The sequence below is a fragment of the Prionailurus bengalensis genome, chromosome A1 (assembly GCF_016509475.1).
Source record: "Prionailurus bengalensis isolate Pbe53 chromosome A1, Fcat_Pben_1.1_paternal_pri, whole genome shotgun sequence".
NCBI classification, from domain to species: domain Eukaryota; kingdom Metazoa; phylum Chordata; class Mammalia; order Carnivora; family Felidae; genus Prionailurus; species Prionailurus bengalensis.
In genome coordinates, this window is record NC_057343.1 from 229,152,637 (window position 1) to 229,177,784 (window position 25,148).

Genomic DNA, 25,148 nt, shown 5'->3' on the forward strand with positions numbered 1-25,148 from the left:
TCTCGCGGTTGAAAACCTGCTGCTGCAGCACGCATTGACCTATGTGCACCCTAAGCCATCAATCCACACGGTGAGCTGGGGTAGGGGAGGCACATCATATCCCCATTTCACAGATGAAGACACAGGACCAAGGACCCTCAACTACCAGGTGGAGCCAATCTGGGGACTCAGACCCAGGAAGTCTGGACCGAGGGTCCAATCCCTTAACCTCTGGTCTATATGCCTCTTGAGTTGGCTCAGGTGTAAGACAGGTGGCACAATGAGGTCTGGAAAGAAAGAACGAACTGTTTTTGTTGGCGAATGGCAGTGGGGAGGCTCCTGGACAAATGACCTCTGATGAAATGATAGTGTTATAATGGACAACAAACAGTGCCAACCCTCAGTCAAAGGTCATGGGAACTGGCCACTGGCACCTATCCCCCAACTCACATGGCAGAGTTCTGGCCATTTTGTACAACATGTGATTTTCTGTGACGAGCCCCCGCTACCTAATATTCGCAGTTTTACGGTTTACTATTTTTTTTATTATTACTATTAGAAACAGAGAGAGTGAGCGTGCAAGTGCGAGGGGAGGAGGGGCACAGAGAGAGGGAGAGAGAATCCCAAGTGGGTTCCATGCTTAGTGCGGAGCCCGATGCGGGACTTGATCCCATGACCCTGAGATCATGACCTGAGTCAAAATCAAGATTCAGACGCTCAACTGACAGAGCAATCCAGATGTCCCATGGATTGCTATTTCTAATAATGACTGCTTTTTTTTTTTTAAACAATTTGTGAATAAATACTACACCCTCACCAGAAGAAACTGATTCTCATAAACCTATGTCTCAACAACAGGCAACATGAAGACCAATATGAAGACATTTTTCCTTTAAAATGCATAAGTGTTTATTTCAAATACTGACTGGAGTAGCCTTCTAACATGACCACACATCACGTCACAGCCAGCAGTATCATTTATTGAGAGATTATTCCATGCTAAGCTTGGGTAATACATGCAGGTCCATAATCCCTTATCCACACACACACACACACAAAGTTTAAAGAGCTCTGAAATTCTAAATTTTTTTTCCAAACGTTGGTCCCAAAAATTCATTTGGCATTAAGACCTCAGTCCCTGCAGTGAGTCCTTGTACATTTGGCTGCAGAAATCTCCATGCTTTTACTTCAGATTACAGGGGGGCAGCCCAGACCCCATCAGAGTGTCCTGTATCACCCAGTGTATGCACTCTGTCCTCTTCCTCAAGTTTCAAAAATTCTTAACCCCAAACACATCTATCCCCAAGGGCTACAAATGTAGAGACTGGATTTTTATTATTGGCCCTCTTCAACAAGAAATGGGGGCTCAGAGAAGCGAAGTGACTTGCCCAAGAAAGAAGACCTAGAAAACAGATTCAGACACAGTTCTTTACAGCCTCTAACTGAGGCTCTGACCCGTCATTACGTTATGTTACATCACGGTTTGTAGACACTGCATGAACACTGAAAAGTATTTCTAAAATCAGAGTTCCAACTCTAGGCTGGCTGTGAAAACTAGAGAAGACCTCAGACGTAAAACAACCAGGAACACATGAAGCCAGTCTAGTTTTACTGGGAACCTGGGATCCAAAGAGTAGTCCCAGGTATCTGGGAAAGTATCCAGATACCTGTCAATTCCAGCTACCATTGGGAAGAGACATAATCGGTGAAGAAATGTTTTCTGTCATAATAATGAGAACTCCTTCTAAGTCACACTTATTCAGTTTACAAAACACAAATACACGAAGCAAGTGAAAAACCAAGGTAGTTCTAAAATACTCTCAATGTGTCCATATATATATATATATATCTCGATATAGATATACAGATATAGATGGTCAGATTTTTCAAGTGGCAAAATATTAATTTCCTCCCTGCCCATCCTACATTCCCTATAAAACCAAAATTATCCCAGTTCCATTTAGTTATTTCCTTCTTCAACCACTGTTGGTTTTCATTTAAACCACGGAGGATGCCAATCTAGAAACAGACATACTGTGTTTCTAGCGTTGGGTGGTTTTTTATTTTTCTAGTGTTATTTTAAAATAAGTGCTCCTAAAACAATCACTTAGATTAGACCTTTCTTGATGGTCAAATCCACGGTATTTTAATGATTATAACAAAGACTGGCCGATTAAGCAACGTCATTGCAAATCTGCTAAACGTAGGCAGGAGACAGAAAAGGAGGCGTTCCCTTAGAGGATGTTTTTAAGAAAGCCTGGTGTTTAGCATCACTGTGAGGACATCCAATATAATATTATTAATGAAACTTACCCACAAAGTGAAATCACAAATGAAGGAACACTCTGAGTTTACATTACTGAATTTCCCATCCTCATCCTCTTAGTCTGCCAAGTACTGTTTTTCCTGAAGCTCAGAGCACCTTGTACCTGGAACCAGTATCTTAGTCATGTTCTTCCCTTTCCAGCAGAGGCCAGGCCAGCTGACCACCTGCTCGGGCAGGAACAGGATTAGAACAGACAAGCCGGGCAGCCATGAGGAGCTGGGCTCAAGACTGCTAGAAGCAATAGGTGCAGACGGGCTCTCTCCCCTGCCCTCTCCCTCCCCATTTATCCACTCCCAAGGGGACTAACCGAACTCCTCACAGTGGTGGGCAACCGCAGCTTCTGGAAAGCCCTTCCCCAGCCTGAAAAGCCCCCCTTAGATAGTCCTCCTTAAGTAACATGTCAACGTAATTTTACTCTTTGATTCGCTCAGAAGTGAACCATCCTCCTGAGTGGACAGAATTTTAAACTTTTATGTCATCTACCAACCAATCTATCTTCTAAAAATATATAAATCACCAATTCTCATGGTTAGTACCCTACTTTTAATTACATAAGTACATGAAATCTCTTAAAGGAAACAAGCTGAGGAAGGAAAGGAAGGAGGAAGGAAGGTGGTAGGTAGGTTATTATTCATATAAATAGTCTCGCTTTGGATATTCCCATCCAAGTCCAACCAAACCATCAGTCTGTCAACACTGGCTAATCCTTTTATCTTGCCCATTCTTTGGAAATGAATATAAAATAGTCCAAAGTTATCCCCCCCCACCCAAATCTTCCTATGTCCAGATCTTAATCTCTGACACTAAAGTAATTATGTATAGCTTAATAACTTATGCCTAGTTATTGAACTATAAAATGCACAAACATACACACATTTGCATGCATGCAACAGACCCTGTCCAGCTAATCCCTGGGCACTTTCCCCTCTGGGACCCTGGCAATGTGGCTGGCAGTGGATAAAAGGAAGTCTCAAGGCGCCTAGGGTTTCCTGGTTCTGCCTGCTCCTGAGTGCATGAGTCCTCAAGGGCTTGATGACCTCTGTTCCCTCCTCACTTCCAATTTGCCCCAGGCCCCTGGGCTCCTGGAGTCTTGTATTATATCTGCTTTGGGGAAAGAGATCCACCCATTTCCCACCTTTTAACTCCCACCATTGAGCTTTCAAGCTCCTTCCAAGCTTGCTTACTAAGATTCCTCTCAAGGTCAAGTCTCTCCAGTGTTCACCATGACAAAAGGTAATGAAAGCTGGCTTTAAACCCACCAGGAAGATCAGCATCAGGCTCTATCTGTCCCCAGCTGGCTCCCGATCCCTAACCAAACACTTACCCTCCAGTACTCCCTAATTCCAATGGAGAAACTCTCAGAAAAGATGGCAATCCTCTAACCGTGCTTATCAGGAGCCACAATCAAAACTGGGAGCGTGGGAACATAAACAGAGGAGAATATTAAATAGCTGGGGCTATACAATGATTCTGGTGAGTGGGACAAGAAAAACCGAGCCTCCTGACTTAAATTAATGAGCAAAGGACAATGAGGTTCAGAAACCTTCACTTAAAAGCTAGGTCCACTGTAGGTGATGCCAACCAAGAACTCCTAAGTCAAGCTTCACAATAAGATGGCTTCTCCTGACAGAAGGATAGTAGCCAAAGACCCAAGGCAAACCAGTAAAATAGCTTCTCTGCAGACCTGAAACCTCTTTGTCTTTATGGCATGTCCTGATTTCCCCACCTTACTGCATTCAAGATCCCCATTTTGCATTCAAGTGGCCAAAATTTTTACTAGAGACCTCACCACATTAGCAGAATTCCCATGTACTTCCTCAGCCACTCCCAAGTTCTCACTATCAAGCAAAGCTCCTGCTCCTTCAAGCAGATCTCCTGGTTAGATCACTTGGTTCCAATATAAGGCCAATCCTCACCCGTTCCAGAATAAATGAACAAACTTTTAACCCCAAAGAATCTTTAATTAGCAAAACTGGGTAATTCCTTAAGTTTCTTCATCTGCCCACGCATTCACTCATTCAACAAATACCAAACTGTATCCCAGACACTTAGGAAACACCAGTGAATAAAATGCAGATCGCTGGCCCATGGACTTTACACTTCTGCTCGCTGGGAGTTCTCCGTGACTTGCTTGGATGTCCACAATAGGACCTACCCTGTCCCTCAACTGGAGTCTCGCTCCCTCCAACTTGCTCACCACACTGCAACCAGGCCGATCTTTCTAACACATGCAGGATCATGTCATCCACCCCCCACTGCCCACAGCATCAAGTTCAAGTGCACAGCACGTGGGCCCTTCCTGCTGTGAACTCAGTGAAGCGGGGAGAGCATTAGCTCAACAGGTGGCTGTGAGCAGTAAGAGGGGAAAGACACACAGGTGTCCCTCGCGTAAGCCTCACGGCCACTCACAAGTCACTTCAGGCCCTGGCATCAATTTACAGCAGTCAGCCAAAGTCCACTGTATCCCTTCACTGGCGTCCCACAGCTTACAGAAACAAGTCCCAAGCTGTCATCATGAGGTCACCTTTCCAGCACCTGCCCCTTCTCACACCTCCACACCGCTCCACTCCACCCACACCCGGCTGCTCTCTGCACAGGCCAGGCCCTTCTACATCTCTGATCTCACTGCAGTTCCCGCTGCCCAACCCTCGGCCTACGGACTTTCTAACCCATCCTTCAAGGATCAGCTCAAACCCCACCTCTCCCGTGAAGACTGTCATGCTACCCAGGCAACGGTTACTCGCATCTCTATTACAGGACTCTTCATCTTCCCTCTATGCCAGACCCTTGACGTTTGAGACAGACATGGACAAAGCTCCCTGGAACCCCCACATCTGCACGAATCATTAAAGCATAGACATTCACCCTTAAAATGCAAGTGCAAGGCAGGCAGATAACATGCATGAGGGTGGCTAGCTGCATTTACTCCCCACTCCAGCTAACACTTTCGTAGGCAGGACTCACATTTACGCCTTAGCAAAATTACACCTGACGATAACCAGACACATGACACTAAATCTGAGCATGCTATGATATGATCTATCAGGCTACCAAAAGGTCGGCTCTCACTGGACTACGATTCCTCAAGAAAAGGAGCTTCAACCCACCCAACGGTTACCTCTGTATCTCTGAGTGTCACATGTTAGATTAAGAGATTTTGAAAAGAAGAATGAAATGTGGATGACAAGAATCCAGAAGAGACTAGACTTGCTTCATCGTTTTCTCAGAATATTCACTAATGGCCCCCCATCAACCTGCAGGGAGTTCTTCCAAGAAATAACTCAGAGGGGGTAATGCTCACACAGAAAGGGCTACTGACCACGTGGACGGGGGCAGGCAGTTTTTCAGGAGATGTCTCCACCTCAGGGGCCTCTTTGGGGAGGACAGCCTGCTTCAGGAAAGTTCTGGGCCCATTCACCTCATCCAACTTGTTGGAGTCGCTAAATGGCACCAATCCAAAAGGCAGGCGGGGTGACAGTGAGCAGGACAAGGGGGCTGAGAACACACCACATCCTTCCACAAGCAACATCCCATCTGAACAAACACAGCAAAAACGACCTTGTTCAGAGCAAACTAAAGCGTACCCGACCCTTAAGAACACTGGTCAGCAGTAACACAACGATCCATCAACCAACCATCCTGAGGGTCACTCTAATAGGAAACGTGAGGCGACAGAATACATGTGTTACTTGATCATCGTGAAATGTGGCCGAGTACTGATTTCATTTTTCATTTAATTTTTAGAGAGAGAGATTGAGAGAGCGTGAGTGGGGGACAGGGGCAGCGGGAAAGGGAGAGAGAGAGAGAGAGAGAGAGAGAGAGAGAGAAAGAGAACCTTAAGCAGGCTCCCCACTCAGTGATGTGGGGCCTGATGTGAGGCTGGATACCCTGGGATCGTGACCTGAGCCAAAATCAAGAGCCAGATGCTCGACCGACTGAGCCACCCAGGTGCCCCTTCTTTTATTTTTAGGTTAATAATGACAAAGGTTTCTCCCTGTCAGCAGCTAGCATGTGCATCTGACCTCACCCCAGTCCTCTCCTCCATTCTGACTGGACAAGTGGTGGGGGCCAGGCTACGGTAGCTTCACCTCCCCGCACCTCGGCGCCTGGGTACCTGAAACACCTTCCATACAGGAATTACCCAATTCCCTTGGCTTATTACAAAAACAGCTAGCCACTAACCCAAAATTATTCATGTTTTAAAGACCAAACTCCCCATGCCCACTGTCCCCCTGCCCTTCCTTGAGAACACGCTGTTGACAGTCTGGTTTCTGTTTCAAATATTTTCCAAACTCTTCCAGAGGGTTGTTTTAGAGGATTGTTTCCATAAAAAGATAGCATCATTCCACACCTATTGTGCAGTTAGCTGCTCTTTTTATCTCTCAGCAGTATTTACAGATGCTTTTTCATCACTCAAAACAACCAGGCAAAAACCACTTGTGGTATCTAACTGGCTTATGCTTTTACGGATTTTGCTTTTCATCTTTACACATTTACCTTCCGCTGACAACGCCTTCTAAAGGACTACTATTTTTTTCCCATTTATTCTCAGCTTACCTCTCCTACTGTTTGCTCAATATAGCAACAATGTCCACGTGTTGTAACTGCTGGAATTTCAGAAACACATTTCTGGTTCTGACATCATACAACTCCTTCCAGGTAAAAGCGCTTGCTTTGCTTAATCTTATCAACTCTACTTCGTGCTCCACAAGTCAAGCCTACACAGCAATTTCCTGTTTGCATAACAAGTCCAGACCATTCCAGATCATTTTATCAAAAGAACATTTCCCTTAAAGAACAATTATCTATTTTCTATGGAATGCTAATAGGACCCCATATGCCTTATGTGTATTGCAAAACACTTTCCCCTGCTGACATCCAACCCAATCTACTGACGCTGGAGAAAAAAAAATCTAGCTTAAAGAACTGGTCTCATAATTATCATAATTACCTTTCTACATAGAAGATTTAATGTTTGCTGTTTTCAGATTCAAGGGCATCAGGTACCTGGTGCTGAATCAGATGGCTACACTCCTCAGCCTCTTCCCAAAGGGGCCTCCCAAATCCCCCACCATAAACCGTCCAGGGGCCTATTCTCAGGTGCCTGGTGCCCCACGGAGCCACCAGAGCTGGGGATGACGCGGGAGGGAGAGCCCCTGGGGCTGCTTCAGGGAAGGTATGTTGGTCCATGGATGGGTAACGAATACGTGATCCAAGGGACAGAGAGGTGAGTGGGGAAAATCCTTTAATGATTACATTTAAACTATTAACATTTCACGGTAGGTGAATGTTTTTAAACAATTAGGAGAAGCTAATATTTATGCTTTGACCACAGCACCTCAGTTCGCACAAATAAGTCCCTGACATTGACTCCTCCCTATTCACTCCTTGCTCTAAATTCTTTCCCTGGCAATTATCCTCTTTGATTAAAATAACACTGGCAAGAAGCATGAATAACATCAAAGTGATCGTTTCTGAGACTTGGTATATGCAATCTTCAGGGAACTCAAAACCCACAAGTGGAATCAAAGCGTTGTATGTGAAAATTTTCAATTATAGAGCAATTGAAAGTATTCTGAACTCACCAGACTCACATGACATGAAGAACGATGGTCAATAAAACATGGAGAATCTACGTGTTCATGAGAACACAGCACGACTTTCCACCACCTCAGCCCACTGGCCTTCGGACGACGCTTGGGAAGAGTGAAATCTGAGCCTGTACGTGTCTGAGCAACGCTCCCGGGGGCCCAGGGAGGAGAGGGAGGTTTTGCTCCAGACCCATCGCTGTGGCATCACACCAACTCCGCTGAATGCCACAGGCTTCCTCGCGTGCCTCCGAAGTCCTCACCCCCCGTGTCCACACCTCATCCACACCCTGGCTTCCCTCGGTTTTAGGGCAAGGACACAGCGTTTATCTTGTTCATCTCTAAAGCCGTATCATATTTTATATGCTACCACAGCTTTAACTCTCAAAACCCTGGAAGCAGCACGATCCTCTTTACTCCACAACAAGGGCACAACCAGTGTGGGGACTGGACTTACTGTTATTTTTGTAACAGTAACAAAAAAGGTGAAAACTGCTTAGAAATTAACAGTCCTAAAACTCCACTTTCCCTCAACTAGACAACTATTTATTGAGCACATACTGTGTACCTTGGAGCGCACCATCTACCAAGCGGGAAGAGAGGCACCGTTAGCTTTCTGCCTAGGTCATTAGGGAGCGGACAAATCCTCAACCGTGCCGGCATCCGGGTGTAAGCGCCACCGGCATTATTCTCACAAATAAAAGGAACTGGAAATGACCTGTTTCGAGAACACCAGTGGGAGTCTCCAGCCGAGGCCCCGCCCCACCTCGCACGTTCTGCGCAAGTCAGACGGTGGCTGGCAGAACGAGCCTTCTCAAAACCACGGCCGCTCGTGGAGAGAAAAGCGGCGGTGTGCGTGTGTGCGCACGCGTGTGTGCACCCTTTTCCTTCCACCTCCCGTCTGTAGCGGCTCGGCACCCTGTCAGCACGGACACGCCCAGTAGGACGTGCACTCGCGGGGACTCCCCCACGTGTCCCCCCACGCGGAAGAGCACGACCTGAAACTGACCTGCTGCACGTCCTGCTGGAAGACACAGAGCTGCAGCCGCTGGTGCAGCCGGACCTTGCGGTGCTGCCAGATGTTTTCGAGCTGCCGCTGGTGGTGCAGCACCTCGTGGATGACGTCGAGGACGTGGTGCACCGCCTTGGAGTAGTTGGCGGAGGCCGTCAGGGAGTCGGAGCTGCCGGGAGTCAGCGGCCGCTGGAGCTTGTCGAGGAGCGACTTCCCGTCCTGGCTCACCTGCCCACGAAACACACGGGCGATTATCCGAGGTTCGCGGCTTTCCCCAGGCCGCGAGCCCAGCCCCGTCCCGCGTGCGGGTGCGGACACCCTCGCGTACACTCACACGCACCGTCGTGTTACTCGCTGGCATGTTTTGTACAGAACAAAATAAAATTTAAAGTAAATCCATCAGTCCTGCAACGATGATGCTGCAGGACCAAACGTGGTAGAACACAGACTTAACATAAAATGATGGTCATTTCCATACAACATTCTAGGAGATGCCATTCTTGATGAATAAACATACTATTTTGCCTTAAATGGTATAAGTCAGTTGATGTAAATTGCATTGCTGGGTTATCTCGAAATTAAAATTTTAAAGTAGTAATTTTCTCTTGAGAGGTTATGTTAGAATTAAACAATCACAGTCGAGCAAAGTTTTAACACAGAATCTTGAAACTTCAGTTAAAAAGATTTATCCATAATCTAGCCCTTGGCAAAAAATATGTACTTAAACTTTTTGACATAGCTGGATAGCAATTTTACTTCACAGAATAAAACTTTTATTTTTTTTTTAATTTTTTTTTTAACGTTTATTCATTTTTGAGACAGAGAGAGACAGAGCATGAACATGGGAGGGGCAGAGAGAGAGGGAGACACAGAATCTGAAACGGGCTCCAGGCTCTGAGCGGTCAGCACAGAGCCCGACGCGGGGCTCGAACTCACGGACCGCGAGATCATGACCTGAGCCGAAGTCGGACGCCCAACCGACTGAGCCACCCAGGCGCCCCCAGAATAAAACTTTTAAAATGCTGTTTTTATTTGATTCATGAGCTTAAAAGATATTTTAATTAAAATGCTATTATTAAAAGGGATTTCAATGTTATTTCTATATTATGGCAGCTAACTACCAAATTACAATTAAGTGAAAGCATTCAGACAAACCAAGGAAATAAGCAAAGATAAAAGTGGAATGTGGAAAGAAAAGCACTATGTATTTTTCAAATTTAAGTGGTTCTTAAGACTTATGAATGACTGTCAGATGTGGTAGAAAAAATATGAGATCAGACAGTAAGAAGGACACGCGGCACACGAAGTAACAAGGCTGTGATTCAGGGGGTTTTTCACGTAAGTCTTCATCAGCATGGTCTCTCTGCTCAGATACTTCTGAATCTGAAAGCCTCAATGGTTTCTACTAGGAGAAGCAGCAGACCAGAGCTTTGTTAACAGATACAAGCAGGGTTCAAAGGAGGAGGTAGATGGGACAGACCCACACAGGAAGCTCCTGGCCACCCAGAACAGGTGGCCAGCATGAGGCCTATGAATTTCCTTTCATCCGCTTACAAGTTGTGCTGGAATGGAAACATGTTTGATTTCTAAGACCTGATTTTGAGACCTCGGTTGGAGGTGCTGACTATTCCTCATGAAGGCGGGTTGTCAGCCTTCACAGAGTGAAACTGATCTAATGTATCAAGATAGCAAAACTTCAGCAGAAACCAGTCAACGAGACATAACCAAAGATGACAGGTAAAAAAGAACCAACTAAACCACTTAGTATCAGGCACATGTAAAAACAAAAACTGGTAATGTAAGTCTTCTAAAAACAGGCCTTTGTCCCCAGCCCCAGGAGTCACTAAAACTTGCATGGACATTTTTGATACAATGACTTTGGAGAGGGAGGCACCATGATGGATTTTGAGGAAGGGACTCATTGTGAAGGATCCAAAGAGGCAGGATGTCACCTCTAAATGAAGACCTGTCCCACTCATTATCGGGGCTAGGCTCCATTTAACATACACTCATGAAGGTTCTTTCTTCTCCTCCGTCTTCTTTCTTCTTTCTTCTCCTCTTCCTCCTGCTCCTCTCCCTCCCCCTCCTCCTCCTTCTCCTTCTTCTTCTTTTTTGGACCACTCTAACATACACTGATTTTTCCAGGAATGCAATTACCATGTTAATCAAAACAAATCTCGTTAATAGGCAGTGCTTGGTTTTCTTTGGAACTTTATAAAAGCCACTTACCATTCCAAAGTTATAGCGCGATAATGCCAATATTGTAGTTACCAGTATAACATGTGTCCAGTCTGCATTTGCTATATTCACAACAGTTTTTTATCTATGGCCAGCATAGATAACAATCTGAATATCTAATTTCTTCTTCTATTGTGCATGTGCTTAGGCATTTATAGACTAAAAGACATTTTATTACAAATTACCTTTGTCTCTAATTGATATTGTAGCATATATGTGATTTATATAACACACACACATAAATCTTATTTGAAGATAGATTATTCACACATTTTATTCCAGCTGGCATCAGAAGATGTTTTGCTAATCTTTGGGGGTGCAGCTTCTCTTAGGACTGAAAATCAGTATCTCAAAAGTCACATTTCACATTCTACAGAGGCCAGCAAGAATTCCTTATACGTATTTCCTCTAAGTTTTACCCCTTATAATTAACATAAGTCAAGAAACATACAGAGCATATGATCTGGTATGACATGTTTTAGAAAGATCTAGATCAGAGGCATGGCAGAAACTGATAGCTGCCTCCTCGAAGTCCAATGGCCCCTCCTTGACAGCCAATCCCCAATAGTCAGGAATGGCCAAACCCCAGCTATAACACTGCACTTCCCAGCCTTGCCTACAAATAGGAGTGGCTAATATACAGAAGTAAAAACCGTTGAGGGGGCTTCGAGGAAAGAAAGATATTTAGGAGGTGGAGTGTGCTCATTCTTCTTTGCCTCTTTTTCCTCCCTGCTGCCAAGAACTTGGTGGAGATGGCTGGAGCTGCAGCACCTATTACTAACCTTGAGGGAGGCTTAAGGACAGCAGCCCACCTGCTAAGAGAGGCAAAAGAAAAAGACAAAAGGATCCAGAGATCTCGTACCAACAGAGCTACTGCACCAGCCTTGGAATGCCAGCCCTGGGACTTCTACAGGGGCAGAAAGCAAACTTCTTATCTTAAGCTGTTGTTCTGGATCATACACTAGAAATACAAAATGACAAATGGATTCTCAGCCTTCACCAAGTGTCCACAGGCATTCATGTGACACCATTAATATTCCACTACTGTGAATAAATAAATCATCTGAGCAAGAACATTCCAAAGAATCAGTGTTTCCTCAGGTGTCTTTGCGATGTTTACCAGAGCTCCAGAGCAGGTATTACTGGGCTTCCTCAGGATGGAGGGGTGGTGGGAGACGGAGGAGTACATACCCAAAAGGGGAACACACAAATACCTTAACAGAAGACTACTTATTACGCAAAACTCCGCCTTCTAGGAATCCCTAAGCAGGGATTCAAGTGTCCGCGTCAGGGCCACTGCTGGCACAGCCAGTGGTGGAGACAGAAGCGGCAGAAAGCTTCTAGGCAAGAAAACACCTCTTATCCCCACCAAGACCAGAGAGCGCTCCAGTCCAACACAAGCTCTATGTAGCACTCCTCCGACACACCTTCCAGAGACAATTCTATTTCATTTCAGTGGAGCGTTTATTCATTTTTCAATTTAAAAGACATTATTCAAGCACATGAAGGACTCCATCTCTATTTCAGTGACTTCTAGCAAAATGTCTGTCTTCATGAGTACGGTAGTATTACGTAGGGAAAAATACGCCACAATTTTATGAAGCTGCTATTCTACTGCATAGAAATAAAGGCTTGTAAATGGTACAGAATAACCAGAAGAGAAGTAACAACACACTGAAGACTATATTGCTGCCCAAAAATTCCTACATGGTTTAAGGACTGAAACAAGCAACTACATTCATGGTATGTCGTACAGTTCCAGACTTCCTACCACAGAACCAGGTGAGTCAATGTGCTATAGGTTTGGTTTAAAAAGGTTTTTCTAGCTTTCACGCAAACCCCATCCCACAAAGGGACAACACCTACAAGAAAGAAAATCAGCCTTTATTATCAAAACGCAGGATTTCTCTCCTGTAGATTTTTGAACAAATCAAACTGGCTCATTTTTTTTTCAGGTTCTGCTCTTTTTCTTGGAATACAGCACTCAGGGATTTGACAGGTAGCAGAAGATATAGTAATGTGCCTTAAGTGTATGAACTAATATGCTCTAATAACTAAATGAGTTAAGAAAAATGAAAAGTCTTAACTGTTTAAAATCTAGAATAATGGTCTGGTTCTTGGATATTTACTTTTAATCAAACTACACATTAGATTTCTTTTTTTTTTTTTTTAATTTTTTTCAACGTTTATTTATTTTTGGGACAGAGAGAGACAGAGCATGAACGGGGGAGGGGCAGAGAGAGAGGGAGACACAGAATCGGAAACAGGCTCCAGGCTCTGAGCCATCAGCCCAGAGCCCGACGCAGGGCTCGAACTCACGGACCGCGAGATCGTGACCTGGCTGAAGTCGGACGCTTAACCGACTGCGCCACCCAGGCGCCCCTACACATTAGATTTCTAAGACTGGTAAGATCTGGATTTCTGTGTGCCACCCTAAAAAAGTTTCCACCAAACCTCACAGAGACCAGCCTATTCTTATCTCTGATACTTGGAGCTCTGATTTCCCATGAATCAGATTAGAGCAAAGGGTCACCAGCGGAATCTTCTTCACATGCCCAAAGTAAGAATACTGTTCTGATCTAAGGAAAGGGAACAGTACCTACTGATTATTGCTTATGGTTGCAAAAACCACCACCACTCAAAGACCACCTATGACCTACAATATGTCAATAGGTCCAAATGTGGGATTGTAGATCTAGAAAGAAGTGCTAGGAAGTGTTGTTCCCCAGGAATAACCCAATTAAGCAAAATACACAATATATAAAGGCATGATCAGAAAGGACTACACTTAGCAGGTCACGAAGAAGGGGAGGTCCTTCTTCAAAACTTTCATGAAACAAGCTGCACCATTTGCATCAACTCAAAGCAACACGAGTTGTTTTGATTGGCTTTGCAGGGCCTGGCCTGCCGTGGCCAGCCCGGAGCACACCTCCATGCTAAGCCTGGGAACGGCTTCACAGCCACCACTTTCCTCTCCAACTCTGGCAGAAATGGTTCTGAAATCAAAGTTCTGATGAAACAGGAAAGAGCGACCATGGGTCAGCGTGTCACGTAGCTGTGGCTGATGTCCCTCGAGCAAACAGGAACACTTCCTTTCTGAGTCAGGAGGTTACACCTGTCTTAGGATGGCTGCACTACCAAGAACAGAGGCCAATGGCTTTCTGAAGGTCCTGTACTGGCAGTGGCATTTTCCCAGGGGTCAGGAAGGTCACCTGATAAAGGGCAACATTCTTGCCTTCAGATTACTTGGCTCCCCTCTGATGCTGGTCCTTCTCCAGACAAAGTTCTTAGGATATTCCTCTAAAAGCAGGTTTCTAGTTCTTTCAACTTTTAGGTTTCTTACTCAAAACTAGGTCATTCTAACCATGTTTGATTCTGTGATATGTCTACATGGGATTATCAGGAAGGAAACACCAAAATAAGATGAAAACAGGAGGGGCGCCTGGGTGGCTCAGTCTGTTAAGCGTCCGACTCTTGACTTGGGCTCAGGCCACGATCTCACAGTTCGGGGGTTCCAGCCGCACTGGGCTCCGTGCTGACAGCTCGAAGCCTGCTTGGGATTCTCTCTCTCTGCCCCTCTCCAACTCGCTGCTCTCAAAATAAATAAATAAACGTTAAAAAGAAAGCTAAGAACAGGAAACCACTGGAGCAGCCCAGCTAGTGGAGTCAGATCTGTGCACAGAACACGGACGTCCCGCAGCTTCCCCTCGAGCCTGACAGTTTCCACTCCTCTGTTTCAAGCCCTTGCAAGGCTTCAAGTCTGGGGGTCAGCAGGGACTGCCGTAAGGTCTGTCACCTCTGACGCGGTGCCAAGCGCTGACTCCACCACCCTGCGTACCAACAGCGGTGCCGCGATACCCTAACGAGGCTTTGCGACAACCCCCTCGCCGAAGTTTCCACACAGCAAGATCGCCGTGCTTCCACACGCGGCACAGACGCGGGGTTTTAGTACGTTTACTATTAAGGTGACTCATCGGGCTGTTCTGTGTTTCTCACACGCCGTTAACACTAATCATGCCGTCACCCACGTATACGGTGCCTTAAAAAAGGAGGTCGACCAGCTTCACAGGCAGCAAACCAGTCATTTCCTGGAGGCCCCGCTGAAGCCAGCACATCTGCTAACCTGGGACGCTGATGAGGAAGCAAAATCCTGAAGTCACAGCTGATCGGCGCAAAGCCCACGGGCCGTTTTCCCTTCCTCCTGCCCGAGGAATCCCTGCCCACGGCTGCGGCAAAGACCTTCCGCACGTGCACGGGCACTCACTCCACACTCTTATGTCACAACTCAAACAGTGTTTAGGTTTGCGTGAGGCACAGGCATGCGGAGATAAAAGTCATCTGTATGATTTTAGTTTGTGGGGAAAGTGGTTGATGAGTTGACTTGCTTAAACACGAGATGTGAAAAATGAGGGCTGTATATGCTGTTTCTAAAACTCCAGCGTACCCCAGATGTTTAGATTGCTTCACTCTGCTGTGATCAACTACCACACACAAGATTCGCCCCGAACCCGGCAAGCTGAAACCAGCGCACATTCATGAGGCACATGCACGCTGCTCTTGCGAAATCACAAACAGAAATGCCACTGAAAAGCAGGGTGTTCGTGTCTTGGAAAAAAAAGTGCTGGGAAGATTTCCCGCAGCAAGCTTGTGACATCAGAGACTAGAAGCTGCAGACATTGTTTGAAAAAGAGACTATGTGAGGGAGGAGGGAAAGTGAAAGGAAGAGACAAAGGAGGAGTCCTGTTCTCACGTCCCCAACTCCTCAAGGACCCGGCACCAAGGCGGGGGTTCACGTACATCCCCGGGAGGAGTGCCTACTGGGCGGACCCGCAACTCTTTAAACAGGGCAAGGGCCGGCTCCCGGCGTGTGGTCGGTGAAGCCTCTGCATCAGACTCACCGGATCGGTAAGGAAAGCCATTAAATATGGATGGAGATTCACTCTCTAGAGGTGGGATATGAGAAGCTGTATTTCAACCAGCACACTTGAGTTAGAAAACCACTCATTTAGGAAAGGAAGAATCCCTTTAGAATCAAAAGCATTCTGGGGAGCCTGGGTGGCTCAGCTGGTTAAGCATCCGACTCTTGGTTTCCGTTCAGGTCATAGTCTCACAGTTCATGAGTTCGAGTTCCACATCAGGCCCAGTGCTTAAAGGGTGGAGCTTGCTTCAGATTCTCTCCCTCTCTCTCTCTGCAGCGCCCCCCCCCCCCGCTCCTCCACTCTCTCTCTCAAGATAAATAAACTTAAAAAAAAAAAAAAAAAATCAAAAGCATCCCTTCCCAGGGCACCTAGGTAGCTCAGTCAGTTGAGCGACCGGCTTCAGCTCAGGTCATGTTCTCATTATCTGTGGGTCTGAGCCCTGCATCGGGCTGTGCACTGACAATGCGGAGCCTGCTTGGGGTTTTCTCTCTCCCTCTCTCTCTGCCCCTCCCTTGCTTCTGCTTGCTCCCAAAACAATGCTAAGTGAAATAAGTCAGTCAGAGAAAGACAGATACCATAGTTTCAGTCATATGTGGATCTTGAGAAACTTAACAGAAAACCATGAGGGAGGGGAAGGGGGTAAAAAGTTACAGAAAGAGAGAGAGAGAGAAGCAAACCATAAGAGACTCTTAAATACTGAGAACAAACTGAAGATTGATGGGGGGTGGAAGGGAGGGGAAAGTCGGTGATGGGCATTGAGGAGGGCATTTGTTGGGATGAGCACTGGGTGTTGTATGGAAACCAATTTGACCATAAATTATGGTAAAAAAAAAAAAAAAAAAAAAGGCATTCCTTCCCTCCCCATCTTCCTTCTCCTCCCCTCCCTCCCTCCCCCCTTCTCCCCTCTCCTCCCCCTCCTCCCCTCCCCCCCTCCCCTCCCCTCCAGCCATGGAGAAAATGGTGCCCAGGGTCTGAGGCAGTGCAGGCTGGGCACACCGATGCAGGGGTCCCCTGCCAGGCTTTCTGGGCAGGAGGGGGAGAAGCACACAGAGAAGCCAGACAAACTGGCTGGGAGACTGAGCAGACTGAGAAAATACACTAACTGAACAAAAAGTTAATAGATCTGAGGGCAACAGGAGCCAGGTATCTTGTCTGAGAAGGAGTTTACAAACACAGAAAGGAACAGGCTAGAAAGAAGCCTGATGGGTTGGATTAGAAAGAGAAGCACCGGTACGAACACATGGGCCTTTAAAACGGACACGGGCCCAGGGCAACAGACCAACAGTTTGAGGGGTGTGTGGACCGTGGGAGCAAGCACGGAGGGGTGGGTCCACAGCTGCAAAGGGAGGGCCTCGAAGCACAGACACCCCACAAGCAAGCAAGCACTCTTGAGTGCCCCCATCTTGGTTTCTAAATACCACACCACACAAGTAACTGGCACTCCTCAGTGGGATGGCGGATCCCGGGATGAGGCGGGAAAGTACAAAAGGAGCCTGGGAACATTACACCAGAAAGTAAGGGAGTGCTCAGATAATAACAACACACAAAAAAAATAACAATAAATAAAATGAAATAAGATAAAATAAAATAAAATAAAATAAAACAAAACAAAAACAAAACATCACTCACATAAAGGGGCTCCTGCTGGCTAAATGTGGACAATTTAAGCATCAAAATAGAGTATCAGATTATAACCTGCTGAATATAAGATATCATAAATTCATACTGGAATAATAAATAGACACATAGGGAAGAAAGAAAGTTCTTTCTCACAGTAGATCACCTAATAAATACAGAAGGAATACCGGCCACCAGACAGCCATCACAGTGGGAGGTGACAGGGGCAAGAGTCACCAGCGGATGACAAGGCCATGAAAAGTCTCATGAGAAACACAGATGTGTGTCTCCCACAATATGCTTCTCAAAAACAAGTATTTTTTAATCCTGACTTTTCACTGGAGAAACCTTGCAGACACCAACCTCACCGAGTGGTCAAGGTTAACATCACCAACAGCAAGAGGGGTCAGCATCCTGTGACCCTGCCGTGACACTCGGCTTTTGTCAGCACAGGAGGAAAACTAGAAGGATGGGCAAGAGGTTGAGTCTCCTCCTAGAGAACGAAGGGGCCACATTCTCTAACACTGTCACCAAGACTAAAGAAAGTTCCACTGTGACTGACGGAAACCAATGAGAGGTGTTCACTAAACGTAACTTGTGTTGCTGCACAGCGTCCTGGACCAGAGGTAGTGGGAACGTGGGAAATACCAACAGGTCTGTGGGTAGGACGGTGTCTTGTATCACAGCTGATTTACTGTCTGCACAGAGAGGTGGGGGCAGGGGGCTACACAGCAAATGTGGTCAAATGTTAAAAACTAGGAAATCTGGGTTAAAGGAATGTGGGAGCTCTTTATAGGATTCTAACACTTTTCTGTAGCCTGAAACCATTTCAGACTTTAATTAAGAAGGCAAAAATAAAAGTTTATTCTGTTCTATTGAAAGTCTTTTGTGTTGATTTCACTGTGAGGTTACTGTTTCCTTGAGTTTACAGCGTAGTTGCACACAGGCTTTTATGCTAAAAATTGTGGTTTAAGCCCTCAATCTTTTTAACTATTTAAAACTTGCCATCCAACTTTTTAAAACTTTTAGTACCAACATAAAACCTAATAAAACTGCACCAATAGGTAAACATAAGTCCCCATGTCAAAATGCCCAATTTTTATAGATGGAAGTGGTGAGAGAATTATGTACTTTGCTGAAAGTGCCAAGGGCAACAGGCAGACTGAACGGCCAGCGAGGAGAGAGCAAGACAGCAGTCAGGTCAGGCCGACTCTGAGGGAAGTCGTGTAGGCAAGGGCTGTAGTCCCATTGCAGCCGATCGCCTGGTGAGCGAGCTATTCACCCTGCCCCCCCACGGCTCTGGAAGCTACCACAGCAGTCAGAAAGCAGCTCCTGAGAAAGTCATGAGTAAGCGGATGAGTGAAGGCCCAGTCACACGGCGGCAACAGAGCCGCCCACTTTCTGTGTTACAGGTGGAAATCAGACAATGCCTAGAGACGGTACACCAAGGAGAAAGAAGTTAATGTTTTCTGGAACTCACAGAATCCTCATGAACCCGTGTGATGAAAAAATTAGATTTGTTCCATTTTCACTTTTACTATTAAAAAGGCTACTGCTAGTATTTATATAGCTGCTAATAAATTAGATAACCTTATTAGCTCAAATGCACTGGGTGCAAAATTAAGAAGAATACAGAATTGACTTTTTCAAAACTCCATGGACAAAATAAAATAGTGCTAAAAGAAAGGTGGCGGGGGATCTCGTTGGACAAAAAGGTAGAGAAACAAATGTGTAGATCTCAACCTCCACAACATCCTGAGGTAAATAACACAGGCATCGCGCGTCTGTTCAATGCACCCAAGGACACTAAGGGCTCAGGAGAACGGCCCAAGGACAGGACAGTAGCACCTGCGGGGTGAAGCAGGGAGTGCCGTGCCGAAAAGTGAATGGCCCCTTTCTTCCCTAGGGCTGTGACAAGGTGGTGGAGTTCTGATCCAGGAAGAGGTGTCCACCTGTGCCCTGCCCCCCGCCCCACCCTGCCGGGGGCTCTGCAGCCTGGCTGACTCCAGTGTCCCGGGGATCCTTCATCTCAGCACATGTGACGTAGATGCTCATGATGAAGAAGACGGGGCAAAGCTTGCTGAACGCAGGCACGCAACCCCGCTTCCCTCCAGGAATTCATCCAGTGTAGGAAAGGCAGACTGGTGTGACAGGCCCAAAGACCACGGCTCGCCCAAGAGGGCGCCACACCTCAAGCTCTCCACACTTAGGGCGCCTCCCACATGAGACAACACAGGGGCAGCAGAGCGGTGGCCGGGACAAGGAGCTGCTCTGTCCCCTACAGCTGCCGACCTGGCACAAGTCACCTGATCTCTGGGCCTCAGCATCCTCGTCAGTAACAGCACGGCCAATAAGGACGCGTGCCCCAGAGTTGTGAACATTAAGTAAATGATTACATAAAGTCCTCACAAAAAAACCCGGCCCAGATGAAGGGGGCAGAAAATAAAGACGGGGAGATAGTACATAAATAATGGACCTTAAAATAACAAAGAGAATGCTATGCTTAGATTTCGAAAACAGCCAGTAGCTTCAAACAGTGTGTGCTTTTTGATCCAGAACATGCATCGGTATCAGGTTTCGCTCCTTTCTAGAAAGTTCATACAGGAAAATTAAATTAATAGCACATGGAAACCTCTATTTGCTAAGTACGTGCAGACCAGAGAGCTGGAATCACGCTTTCTCCGGCATGTGGAAACACAAGCACCTCCGGGAGACCCGCACATGCCACGGGCCCAAGAAGTGTGCTCGCTGCCAACCACCCTGCTTCACAGGGGCCCCCCACCCCACCCCCCTTGCACACACAGGTCAAAGGTCCCGGCGAGACTGCAGTTTAACACGAGACCTACGAGCTTTTTCTAGGCTCGACCAAGCTTCGGGGTTTTTTCCCAGCTTTTGGTGCTGGGACATGAAACTGTCACTCTGCAGTTGGAAGTGGAAGAGCCCGCTCACCTCAGAATAAGCAAGAGTGATGTGCTCGTATACCCCCTGATGGTGGTGAATGGCATCCTCCAGGTCGTGCAGCTCCGAGGGAAGGTCCACCTCTCCACAGGCTTTACACCACGAGTCCACATTGCTCATGTACTTGAGGAATAAAAAAAAAAAAAAAGATTATTTCTATCAATGGCAATTTATACGGAGATGTAGCTATTTTTTCAACATGGTTTTGAAATCAAGGTAATTGAGGGGCGCCTGGGTGGCGCAGCTGGTTAAGCGTCCGACTTCAGCCAGGTCACGATCTCGCGGTCCGGGAGTTCAAGCCCCGCGTCAGGCTCTGGGCCGATGGCTCAGAGCCTGGAGCCTGTTTCCGATTCTGTGTCTTCCTCTCTCTCTGCCCCTCCCCCGTTCATGCTCTGTCTCTCTCTGTCCCAAAAATAAATAAACGTTGAAAAAAAAATTTTTTTTAAAAAAAGAAATCAAGGTAATTGAGAAACAGTCTAAGAATGTGGCATGGTTGAACATCCATCTCAAATGGCACTACCAGGAGCCTCACACGGTTCCCGGACTCTGCCCTGGAGCTCTCCTTCCGGCCAGAGTGGGGCTCGGCCCAGGAACCTGCATTTGGAATGACATCTCCAGGGGACCCCGAGGCCTACAGCTAACAGCAAGCCCAGAGCAACTCTTCCCTGCATCTGCTCTGGGCCTCCTGCTTAATTCCCCAGCCCTCCTCCGAATCAGGGATCGTAACAACCGCCTGGTGCCGTGGGCTGTGTAAGGATAGAGGCCTGGTGCGCCTCAGCCTCAGCCTCAAGATGGCGGCACACGCCTCCTCCAGGAGCTGTAGTCCAGCCTTCGCGCTCCCCTCCAACATTAAGATGCTATCGGAAGCCCAAGTATCTGGAATTATTTACCTAGACAGAGGAAGAGCAGCAGGCCCATTTTTCTACCTTTTCCAAAGCAAAGACACACAGAAATGAAAAGACCAAATGAAGGCCACCCAAGCTCCCCGGCTGTGCCCACTGAGCCTGAGGGAAGGCTGAGGAAAGAGGCAGACTCACTCAGGTCTTTTCCACTTTGTACGTAAACAAGAAGGGAAGAGTCTTGGCTGCAGTCCTGAGGACTACCATTCCAGCCTCTCCTCAATTTTCTCCACGGCCACTCCCACCGCCCCAGGAATCATCAACAGCAGAGAAATCACTGCCAGACGTCCTAGGGAGAGCCTATCAGCATCCATCACAGTTCAGTGTCAAAGGCAGGCAGCAGAAGGCCCTTAATTAAAGACGCTAATTCAATTAAGCCAAATAGTCATGGACACATTTCCCTGGGTTTCACCTCTTTTATTCTAATTCTTTGGCATCTTTCTACTTCCCAGGGAATGCAGAGGGTGACTATTTAAAATTGGGTGATGAAAACATAAAAAAAAAAAATTAAAAAAAAAAAAAGTGGCTGCGCCTGCATGGCTCAGTCGCTTGGGCGTCCAACTGCAGCTCAGGTCACAATCTCACGGCTCACGGGTTCGAGCCCCACATTAGGCTCTGCACTGAAAGCCTGGAGCCTGGAGCCTGCTTCTGATTCTGTCTCTCTCTCTGCACCTCCCCCTGCTCCCTCTCTGCTTCTCTCTCTCAAATATAAAATAAAACATTTAAAAAAATTTAAAAAAAAATTGGTTGACTGACCTGCCAGACAGGAAACTTGCTAGGATTCTCTTAAAATATGGGAACGACCACCCACTTATTCATGACATTTTTAGAAACAAAATAGACACGTCACCTGGTAAGTAGTAATTTGTTTATAAAAGTCCATTTATTATTAATGGCTCAGAAAAATATCTATATGCAAATCTTAGGGCCTGACAAGTCATGGGGCATTACGTATCATATGATGGCATCTGATGGTTTCAACGGACACAGGGACGGAGCAGTATCCTTCTTTACGGTGCCTTCCTAACACCAACAGGGCAACGGAAGTAGTAATAAAATTACTTGACACATCTCCCCCTCGGCAGGTGTGTGTGACATGGATCTGCGTGACTACACATGTTCTATAAATATCAAATCCAATATCAAATATCAGCTTGAATGATTCTAAGTATTCTTGATTTCCATTTCACTTTTCCCATTATTGCATTTAACACCAATCACTGTAAACCTTTTCCAAATATAAATGGACTCTGGTTAACCATCACCATGATTAATTCATCAGGTCAAGTCAGCAATTAATTGCTCCTGCACGAAACAGAGTCACCGTATACTCCTTACAAGAGGCTAAAATACTTCTGATAGAACAAGGTGGAAACGAGTTTTAGTTACACCATAGCACACAAGTGGAAGTGTCAATCTAAAGATGCTTACCTAAAAAATATAGCCAGGTTCTAAATACACAGAAAAGGATGGCTTGCCATGTGGAAATCTTGTGGAGAAAGAATTCTGCACATCTGATTTCACTGGGTTAAGATATCTCAATGATGGAAACAAACCTGGCCATGGTTTCACGGGACTTTTGTGCAAGCATAATTTGTCTTTTGTTTATGAGATGGAAACCCTAGACTCTGAAGGGTAAGCTCGAAGCCCTCAACGCTTTCTGAAGGGCTAAACACCCCAAAAGTCTGAACCCACTGCCACCAAGGGAGCAACCCCTGATCAGAGGGCCAAAAGAAGGCTGCGAATTGGTATTCCATAAGGAAAAGGCATCCTGGAGTTGACTTTGGTGGCAACGTTCAATAGTAGCTACATAGCACAGAATCTGTGAGAGTCTTTTCATAGGATAACGTGGGCTATGAATGGGCAAGGGGGGCAGGCCCACTGTGTTCACTCCCCAACCTTCTCTGACCACTCTACTACATTCCAGAACCCCCCCCCCCGTCCCCCCAACACGAGTCACCATCTTAGAAATACAATTTGGGATTACAACACCAGGGGACAGGTCTAGAACAGAGCCTGACACTCTGGAAAGGACAATACTGAAGGTGGCTACCATACTCTAGTGAGATCAGAGCAGACGGTTTGGTCTGATGCTTTAAATGTGCACTGGACCCAAATTCGTGAACACAAGGCATCCAGCTAGGTTGAGGGTAGACAGGAGAATCCAAGAGAATTAAATGCTTCTCTGTGAATTCAAATCAGGAGCTGGCTACAGAACTGAGAATTCTGATGCTCAGCGGAATGGTGACTTTGTAAAAGTGTGGCTGAAAACAAGAGGCAAGCAGCTGAAGGCAGGGTAACTGATACATACAGCTTTAACAGGAGAGCTTGAATAATGAGATGTATTTGCATAAACATTATTCCACTACCCTCCACATGCTGAGAGAGTGGGGGGATTCCAACGTGGGAGCCACTCAGCCCTCTGGCCTGCCCCACCTCCTGCCACCCACAGCCAGTGCACGTGCGTCCCTCCTACCCACCAGGGAGCATCATCCCTCCTCACGATGGGGTGCAGCCAAGCACAGGGGCTTAGCCTGATTTAGGAGACAAAGGCACAAAAACTTCCTAGAATTGTTAACTTTTTAAATATTTGGGGGGGTGGGTTTCTCTTCTTCAACAAAAGTGACACTGGTTTAACATATACACACACATATGTATGTGTAGATATATATGTGTGTATATACATATATACGCATAACATACATAAGAACTCAAACTTGGGTTTTTACTTCTCATCTCTTCATTTTTGTTTTCACTTCTAGAAAATATTACCCCACTTTTCCTTTCTACTTCATCATTTCTACTCCCTGAGGATTAATCAGCACACACTCTTTCCTGGTTCCTCCAAGGCAGACAGGCCCTCTTCTCTGCCCAGGGAAATCACCTGAGGGAGCAGCCCGCTCCATTTGCAAAGCTCTGCCATCTACACCACAGTAACTCGGAGGAGACAGGCTCAGCTTGAACCAGAGTATGCCGATGATCACTCTGCACACCTTGAATCTGTTTTCATTAATAACTTTTTCTTTCATGTTTATATTTCTTTTCCACAAGAATCGTTTCTGTTTTGTCCACAAGCCAAGAATTAGGTCTATGCTTGTAATAAAGTAAAATACCATTAAAATGGGATTAGTTGTGTATTATTTGCCTTAAAAATTCAAAAAGAATAGTAGATAAGTGCTATTTTCCTCTGAGTTCCAACCCAGACTTATGACAAAATTATCCAGGTAACTGCGGTAAGACTTGTTTACCAGAAATGTTATTTCTAAAACTATGTATGGAGAGTGAAATTGTATAAGGATATTAATCTAAGTGCCTTGTTTGTGGAACAGTGTGTGATTATTGTCAGGAGCTGAAGGACCGTCACAGACCTCAACTGAAGTCCCAACATAAGCGACTCACTCCCCAAACACAATCAAAGGACAATAAATACCACCAGCCCCATCGACTTCATTGGACTGATTTAAGGATGAAATGACATCTTGTGTTAAAGAGCCGTGTAAATTCTAAAGAACTATGCAAATGCTGGTTGTTACTTTATTTTTGGCTCTTATCAAATTATAGAGGCCCTCAAAGTCATAGAGAAAATGAGGTCATCAGATTTATGGTTCACTG

The 25,148-nt window shown here is 46.0% G+C and overlaps 1 protein-coding gene across 3 annotated transcripts in view; it reads right to left on the reverse strand.

Annotated features, from left to right (window-relative positions):
• The window catches only part of TRIO (trio Rho guanine nucleotide exchange factor), a 353,227-nt gene that overhangs the window by 175,581 nt on the left and 152,498 nt on the right, over positions 1-25,148 (reverse strand). For all 3 annotated transcript variants that reach the window (XM_043601001.1, XM_043601003.1, XM_043601009.1), the window contains exons 8-9: positions 20,629-20,760; positions 8,903-9,133 (exon numbers count right to left, since the gene is read on the reverse strand). In XM_043601001.1, the coding sequence (XP_043456936.1) occupies positions 8,903-9,133; positions 20,629-20,760 (363 nt within the window). The remainder of the gene's footprint in view (positions 1-8,902; positions 9,134-20,628; positions 20,761-25,148) is intronic.